This window comes from Eschscholzia californica, unplaced genomic scaffold, assembly GCF_041429995.1.
Source record: "Eschscholzia californica isolate CP2 unplaced genomic scaffold, dmEscCali1.0.p SCAF_1, whole genome shotgun sequence".
NCBI classification, from domain to species: domain Eukaryota; kingdom Viridiplantae; phylum Streptophyta; class Magnoliopsida; order Ranunculales; family Papaveraceae; genus Eschscholzia; species Eschscholzia californica.
In genome coordinates this window covers 24,904,714-24,913,494 of record NW_028238198.1, presented here as the reverse complement: position 1 = coordinate 24,913,494, position 8,781 = coordinate 24,904,714, and the positions used below count along the sequence as shown (strand labels likewise).

Genomic DNA, 8,781 nt, shown 5'->3' with positions numbered 1-8,781 from the left:
CTATGAGTTGTCCGCCAGAGATGGTTGACGAAAAGGAGCAAGAACATATTAGTAATTTAATAGGTAATAGGGGAAGTTAAATTAGGAATTGACTTTAGGTGACGGAAAGTTGATAAAGTGGACTATATTGGAAGCTGGTAATCTTTAAGTGTCCATTTTGATGAGTTAGTCATCTTTAGCGGACCAAAATAGAATTAACCCTATCTCTTTTTGGTGTGCCTATATAGCTCGGCTTAACCTAAATCTCATTTTAACCTAGCTCTTCTTCTTCTTCTATATATTGAGATAACAAACAAATCGATGACCTAAATCCGCCCTCATATCTCTTCTCTCTCTCGTTTTCACAAACCCCAGCCCCTCTCTTATCTCTCTAGACCTAGTTTCAATGAGGACTTCTGATTATTATCAAGTCAGTTAAGGTTTGTGATCTAATGATATACTCCAATTCAGAAATGAGGCAACTTTGCCGAGGTTATCGATTTCTATTTGATTTCCTCTTTTTCCCTGTTGCCTAAATTAAATTCGACTATGATTTATATTTTGGGCAATCTCATACCGTTGATTGATCCGCCTCCTTTCATAGCCAACATTTCTTGTTTAAACCCTAATAGTAGATGTTTCTGTTTCAAACTACTTTGATATATAGTAATCGTTTTGATTCAGATCTGACTCGGCCCGGTCTGAAATCCTGGCTGAATTCATTTCAGGATGTTTATTTTTTGTGATTTATTTAAATGTCTTACTTTAAGTTGATTTGATTCTATTCAAGTCGTACATAAACTACTAGTTTTGAAAAAACTGAAGTTACTACTTTGCTCTTGTTTATTACCAATTAATTTAAGACGAGTCAGATTCGGATGAGTCAGTTATTGAAAGGCAACTTTGCCGAGGTTATCAATAGTCTATTTGGTTTCCTCTTTTTCCCTGTTGCCTATATTGAATTCGGCTATCATTTTATTTTTAGGGCAATTAATTACTATTGTTGATTGTTCCTCTTTGAATCATAGCCAATAAGTATTCTTTGAATTAAGTTTAGAGATTATTATTATTTATCCTTGTTGGTGGGTCATGATGATCTTTCTAGATGATGAAGATTAAACAAATGCTAAGGAGAAATCTCCAATTAAGCTTTAATTTTGTCATAGTTACACTGATAGAAGATCATCATTTTAATCTACCAATTTAAAAATATCAATGGTTTATTTCGTTTTTAATTATTTAGAGCCCTAATGATGAAAACTAATGAGGAAGCTATGGATTTACTTCCAAATGAGGCTTTTTGTTTTTGTCATAGTTACTCTGATTGGGCTACTTTATGTTTCTTCATGTGTTTTTCATAGGACAAATGTGAAGTTATTGATGCTAAGTTTTGAATCAGTTTAGATTGTTTCTTGCTAACATCACTGTGACGTGTTTGGTTAGGCAAGTGTTGTATTCAATTTCAAAGTTTTAAAAACATTTTTTTACATCTCAATGCGGTTTCCCCCCCTCGGAATTGCTCTCAGGGTGGACGAACTACAAAATCGAGGATGTAGAAGGCAGGAAGAGAACCCTCAGGGAAGAAGATAAAAATGAATCAACCAAAAATTAGTCAAAATAAAGATAAACACATAATAGAATCATTAATGATGATAGAAAGTAAAACAAAAAAAGAAATGAAAAGAAAAGTAACTTGTTGTTAGAGTGACCTTTTTCAGTTCCTGCTGATATAAGAGAAGAAGAAAACAATAGATCAATAGAGTACATGTTAAAATAAAAATGGGCGCATAATAAGATAGTTAATGATTTAGAAGAACAGGAGCGGAAAAGAGAGAGAGAGAGAGAGAGGGAGTCACTGTTAGGCACTTAGGGTTGTTTATAGTCAGAGAAAACCAAATAATAGAAAGAGAAATGAGGGTGAGAAAGTTTTGAGCTTTCGAGAGTTTCAAATTGAGCAAGTCTAATTTTTTGGGTTTGGGCTCCCAAATTCAGGCCTCAGTCCATGGCTCTCCAACTGGGAACTCAGTGGCTGGGGTCCTTGTGGGGCTGAGCCCCACCCTCCCAGACTCTCATTTCGGAGCCAAAGCTGAGGGACTACCTGTCCAAAATGTGTCTGTTGGGGGTCTCCAGCTATCACTATTGGAGTTGATTCTCTAAAACTCTAAACCCTATTTGTTTGTTTCTTTATTTTTTTTAAGGATTCGTGTCTCACTTTCGACAATCAAAGAGGGTTATGTATCATAACTAATCTAACGACTACTATGTTATCTTAAATATCTAACGGTTGATATTCATTCAAACTTAAAGATGGGTAAACGGACACCCTATACAAACAGATTAGGCAGTATATTGTGGAAGGCCCTCTTGCTCTAGTCTATTTAATAATGATTTATTAGTTGGGCTGGTTTCACTGGCTTTAGTTATGGGACGGCCATAGATCATTCGGGTCGGTCCAGTTCCACTGGTAGGCTTAAGTAGTTTGTTCTAAGGAAAATGATATTTGGTCCGACAAAAAGGCCCAAATGGCCCGACCAAGGTAAACTATTGACGCCACGTGAAAAACTTGTCATCAGGCCATTCAGGTCATTTTTTGTCTTTTTTTTTTTTTTTTTTGATGAAAGGTGGCAAATGCCACGATTTATTAGCTACTTGAGCTCAAAGAAATGTTGGTTATATCTGTCGCCAACTGACTTACAATGCAACTAGGAGTCTGGAAGATCTCCGTAGTTTGATATAAATTCAAATTTAAAGCATATTGCGCTAGTAAGTGAGCAGCATAGTTTGCCTTGCGAGGGCTATAAGAAAATGAACAATTTTGAAGCTTAGAGTATTCACTTTTGATCTCCATAATTATAGGTCTGATTCTCCATGGCACCTCTTCTATATCGTCCGAGCACGCATTTATGACTGTCAATGCATCACCCTCAATAATACTTCCATATTCAGGAATATTCAATGCCAATGTTATTGCCAACTTAGCCGCCTTAGCCTCTGCTTCCATTGCCGACGATGCTGACGTAAGTGCGGTAGTTGCCATTACAAAAATTCCTTCTCCATTCCTGCAGACTGCAGCCAACGCTGCTCTTCCATCCATAAAGGCTGCGTCGAAATTAATTTTGATCCTTTCTTGATCTGGTGGTACCCAACATGGTGCATGTTCGTTGGAACTCGTTTCACCATGTGCTTCTAGAGGTGGTATTGAACATCTAAAGTCAGTAGACATTGTTTGAGCCTCTTGAATAATTCTATAAGGGTTTGGGTTTATGCTTTCGAACACACACTTGTTGCGAGCTTTCCATAAGAACCAAGCTACATATATTCTAAGCGCTACGACCTCCTCATCTTCATCACTTGTTATCCATCGACATACTAAGTTCGGGAAACTTTCATCACCTTCTACTCTCAAATTCAACGGAGAGCATAACCAAGTCTCTCTAGCCACTCTACATTTTCTAAATAAGTGATCCAAGTCCTCATCTTCTTCTTTACACATCTCACAAGTTTTCAATGCTTGTTGATTAAACTTCAGAGCCCTCGTCTTGGTTGGTAATGCATCATGCAAAACCCTCCATACAAACATTTTAACCCTTGAAGCCAAATGGATTTTATTCCACATTACATCTATCTTGGAAGGTAACTCCCTTGTATAAGAAGATGTCGGTTTTTCCTGAATGATAGATTTATAAAGAGACTTTGAAGTAAACTTTCCTTTTGTTGTGTGTACCCAAATCAGTTTATCAACCATCCCTTGTTTATTTAATGGTATTTGTAGGATTGCTCTAGCCGATAGTTCATCGAAAATATCTTCAATGAGTCTTTTATTCCACTCTCCTTCAAGATCAATAAGGTCGTGTACAAGAAATAGGTTCGGTATCTCTTGATCTACCACTCTTTTACTCGGCTTGAACCCTCTTAGATTCGGCACCCACGGGTCATCCCAAATACGAATTGCAGAACCATCCCCAACCGAGTAGCAAACTCCACCTTCTAAGAATTTCCTCATATCTAATATGCTTCTCCAAGTGCAGGTGCTAGTTGGTTTAGCTTTATGGGTCCAAAAGTTTCCACTTTTGAGATATTTTGCCTTCAACAACTGAACCCACAGTGAATTTGGTTCTTGTAGAAACCGCCACGCCAATTTTCCTATCATTGATTGATTGACCACGCCCATATCTCTTATACCCAAACCACCTTCTTTCTTACTTGCTTGCATCCTCTTCCAACTCAAATAATGCATCTTTGATTTTTCCATACTATGTCCCCACCAAAAGTTTCTCTGACATTGCTCAATTTTTTCAATAACGCCCTTAGGCACAATATTTGTTGATAGAAAATATATAGGTATCGATGCTAGTTCACTTTTGAGTAACACTGTTCGACCGGCATGAGATAATGAACTACGCTTCCATCCCATTAATTTCTTCTCTATTTTGTTCACAATAAAATCATAAGAGGCTATTTTATGCTTCGGCTTTAATAAGTAATTTCCCAAGTAGACATCATCTTTTTTCATCTCCTTGACTCCTAAGATGCTTAGAATTTTGTTTCTTCTAGTCGAGTCACAATTTGTGCTAAATTGGATAGATGATTTTTGAAAGTTAATTAGTTGTCCTGAACACTTCTCATATGTATCCAATATAACTTTCAGTTGAGCCACATTGAAATCCGAGGCTTTCCCGAAGAAAAATAGATCATCTGCAAACATAAGATGACTCACACTTGGTGCATACCGATTTATTTTAAGACCATTGTAAAGCCCACTACGCTCTGCCTGGACCACAAGTTTTGTAAGAGTTTCGGAACACAAAATGAACAAGTACGGACTAAGTGGGCAACCTTGTCTGAGTCCCCTTTTACTGAAAAAGTAGCCTTTCGGACGCCCGTTTAATAATAGCGAGAAAGATGCCGTAGACACACAGTTCATAATAAGCAAGTGTGTATTCGCAATAATCCCATACCTCTTAAGTACCTCACTAAGAAAATGCCAGTCTACCCTGTCATAGGCTTTTGCCATGTCAACTTTAAGTGCAAATGACCCATCTTTGGCTGAACTATGAGCAATAGAATGAAATATTTCCTGCGCCACTATAATATTATCACAAATCTGGCGACCTGGTACAAAGGCGTTTTGTACTTGAGATATAAGATTCCCAAGTAACGGCCGAAGTCGGTTGGTGATGATTTTGGTGATGATACGATACAGGACATTGCACAGAGAAATAGGTCTGAAATCAACTGGAGTTTCTGGTGCCTGTATTTTCGGGATCAATGTAATAAAGGTGTGGTTCAAATTACCTGGAAGTTGCCCAGTCTCAAAAATAGTTTTGATCTCAGATGTCACCTCATCTCCAATAGTGTCCCAACATCGTTTGTAGAAAATAGCAGAATATCCATCCGGTCCTGGAGCTTTATATGATTTCATCTTCCTGATTACTTGCCAAATTTCTTCTTTCAAGGGTGGGGTACTAAGCATCATATTTTCTGTTGCCAACAATGGTCTATCAGTCAATTCAAGCGCCGAAGGGAATTCCGTAACCTGCTCCGCTCTCGAAGCCCTGTAAAAGTGATTCAGAAAAACATTAGTAATTTTTTCCGGGTCTGAGGACCAACTTTGATCATCCAGTTTAACCGCATGAATATTATTTTTTCTTCTTCTATTCAAGACAGATAAATGAAAAAATCTAGTGTTTCTATCATTCTCTTCCACCCAATGTCTTTTGGCTCTTTGTCGCCAAAAGACATCTTCCAATTTTCTCAAACTCTCTAACTTGACAATCAATCGTTTTTCTTCCTCTAAGCTTTCCCCTGTTGGTGACTGATTTTGACTCTCTAGGAGCAAGGATTCAGTTTCTTTGATTTGTTTGAACAGTTGACCAACCCGGTTCTTACTCCAAATTGTAAATTTGTTAGCCATTAGTTTTAATTTATGAGTAAAACTTCCACCTGTTTGAGTCCAATTCTCCTTCATAACATCTTCAAACTCTTGGTGCAGAGTCCAATGTGCCTCAAATCTGAAAGGGATAGTTCCTTTAATTTTCGCTTTTGACGTGTTTAAAATAATTGAAGCATGATCAATATTCATCCTTGGTAGGTGTTTAACAAGTGCATCTGGAAATTTAATTCGCCATTCCGGGCTAACAAGAACTCTATCTAATCTTTCCCGAATATGATGATCAATTTTTCGACCATTTACCCAAGTATAAGCCGGTCCAACATACCCAATATCAATCAGATTGCAATCGGATATCATATTTCTGAATTGTTCTGCAGCCTTTCTGTTAATACCTTTTCCTCCCCATTTTTCGGTTGCTCCAATGATAGCATTAAAGTCTCCCATAACACACCAAGGTTCGCTTATTTGAGTCCCGAACTTTCTTATAAAATTCCAGAATCCCTCTCTATCAACAGTACATGGAGGTCCGTAAACTAATAATAAACTCCACTTTTGCCTCTTTCCAGTTTCCTTTATTCTAGAGTGGATGTGGTTGATCGAAGAAGATACGATTTCAATATCAATCTCATCATCCCACACTAACCATAGTCCACCACTTAATCCCACTGAAGGCAAAATAAAGTAATTTTTATATATTAATTTCCGGATCCAAATTTCTGAAGAACTTTTTGATAGTTTAGTTTCAGACAAAAAAACAATGGAGGGTTTAATTGCCCGGAGGAATGTATTCACGGACAGAATAGTCGGGTCATTCCCCACACCCCGACAATTCCAGCTTTGTACAATCATTGGGTTAGCGGCCTTTTGGGACTGGCCGCCTTCACCCTTTCATCCACGATTTCTTCAGAAACTATTTTCCTTTTTTTACCTTCTTCTACCTCTACCTCATTGTTAGAGTTGCTTAATTCTCGGCTCCGCTTGGTACTCTTTGTATTTGATTTTGTCGTCCCCATTCGAGGTTTATGGACATTTCTCGCTAATTTCCTCCACGAACCTCTATACAAAGTATGTTCAATTCTATCAACTTGATTTGTACCATTACTCAACACCTCCTCTGCACTTAACAATTTACTCTTTTCTGTTAAAATTTCATTAGTACTTTGTGTCTTCATCTCATGTTGGGTATGTGTTAATACTACCTCAGCTTGGATCATCCTCACTTTCTTATCATTCAAATTTGCCTCATTAGAAGGGCCTTCACTCTCTTCTAAATTTGTCCCTAGCAACACCAAAGACGATTTTTTGAACTTCACTAACATAGTTTCACTTTGTATAGGAGGGTCTTCATTCATAGCCAGTATACTTTCACTTTGTATAGGATCCTGCAGATTTAGTTCCTCTCCCGCACCAGTTTCTTCACTAACATAGTTATTGGGTTTGTCCAACAAACTAATTCGGCCTACTTCAACCTCCATGGGTGTTGGTTCCTGTATTAGGTCCACCTCTTTATTGATATCTTTCTCATTTGGGTTTGTAGACAACATGGTATTTTTCGATACGCCAGCCGCATTTGGATAGTCCTCAGTAGTTAGATCTTTGGGATTTCCAGTATCCCTCGTACCATTTTGAGAAATCCTAGTTTTTGGTAGGAACTGAATTGAGGAAACTCTTGACTCTTTATTAGGTAGTTGGCAAGATTTGCTAGAATCTCTGGATTCACTTGTGGATATTCCTTGATCTTCAACATTTTTCCTCGCCGGATTCCAGTCAGGTCTATCTTCTCCGGTATGCCTTGGTCGAAAATCACTTTTGGGTTTAGTGCGAAAATCCGCTTTCATATCATCACTGAACCTCGGGAGTAGCAATTTTTGTGCTTTTTTTCTTGTTTCAACATCCCATTTTTCGGATATAGCTTCCCGCATTTGTGCTCTCGTTGGGCAATCGGCCATTAAGTGCCCAAGTTTTCCACAATAATAACAACACTTCATTAGTTTCTCATATTTAATTTTCAACGTACTTTGCCGATCGTTCGGTAGTTTGATCATTACATCAGTTTTCAAGGTTTTTGTAACATCTAATCGAACCCTAATTCGAGCATATTTACCCCATTTTGTTTGTTCCCCGTCTGGAATAGCTTGGGGGTTCTCCTACCATATTTCCAATCATTTTTTGTCTGAGTAAAGTATCATTGTTATTATTCTAGATGTCAAACTAGTGACGCTGTTCACTATCATAATCGTAAAATGTCGAACTACTCTCAAGAGCTAGGAAACCAATAGAATCCATTTTAGGATATATCGGGATTGAATCTCTCATTGCAGGAAAAGGAGAATTTATTACATGAACACTGTCACTCACAACCGAATGATATATTATTGCTTGTAGAGTGGAATAATGGTTTTTGTGGATATGTTCCTGTCTAACTGAAACGGTGCATAAACTTCATATTATAAATACGAAGAAAAGGGGAGCAAATGAAATGTAACGAGACGACAAGTACTTTATGAATCAGAGGACCTTTCTGTGATGAAGTCCAGGCTCTATAATCAAACCGTGCCTGTGGGTGCTTGTAGTCAAATTTGGGATGCTAAAAAAGTTAACTAACAAGTATGAACAATCAAGGCCCGGACCCAGTAAATTAGTTTTTTTTTTTTATACCACCCAGTAAAAGCAAGAATTTTTAGGTTTATAATCCAAAAAACGGGTCCTAATAGTAGATATAATCCTCTCTAATCCTATAAAGGGTTTTAAAACCAAAAAAATAATATAAATGGATATCTAGTCCATTTGGTCTCATCTAGAGAGAAAACACAAATCTCTAGAATAAATATTATTTCATAATCCCTAATCTAACCTTTCCATATTTTATAACTAATTTATATTCGAAATCTATGCATATCTTTTTCCAT

General features: G+C 37.4%; 1 protein-coding gene across 1 annotated transcript; it reads right to left on the bottom strand.

The window, feature by feature from the left end:
* Positions 1–2,620: 2,620 nt before the first annotated feature.
* LOC147565399 (uncharacterized) lies at positions 2,621–7,794 on the bottom strand. Its single transcript, XM_086651687.1, has 2 exons — positions 6,801–7,794; positions 2,621–6,537 (listed from the first exon to the last, which is right to left on the bottom strand). Exons 1-2 carry the CDS (start codon positions 7,792–7,794, stop codon positions 2,621–2,623), a joined length of 4,911 nt encoding a protein of 1,636 aa, XP_086507813.1.
* Positions 7,795–8,781: the final 987 nt, after the last annotated feature.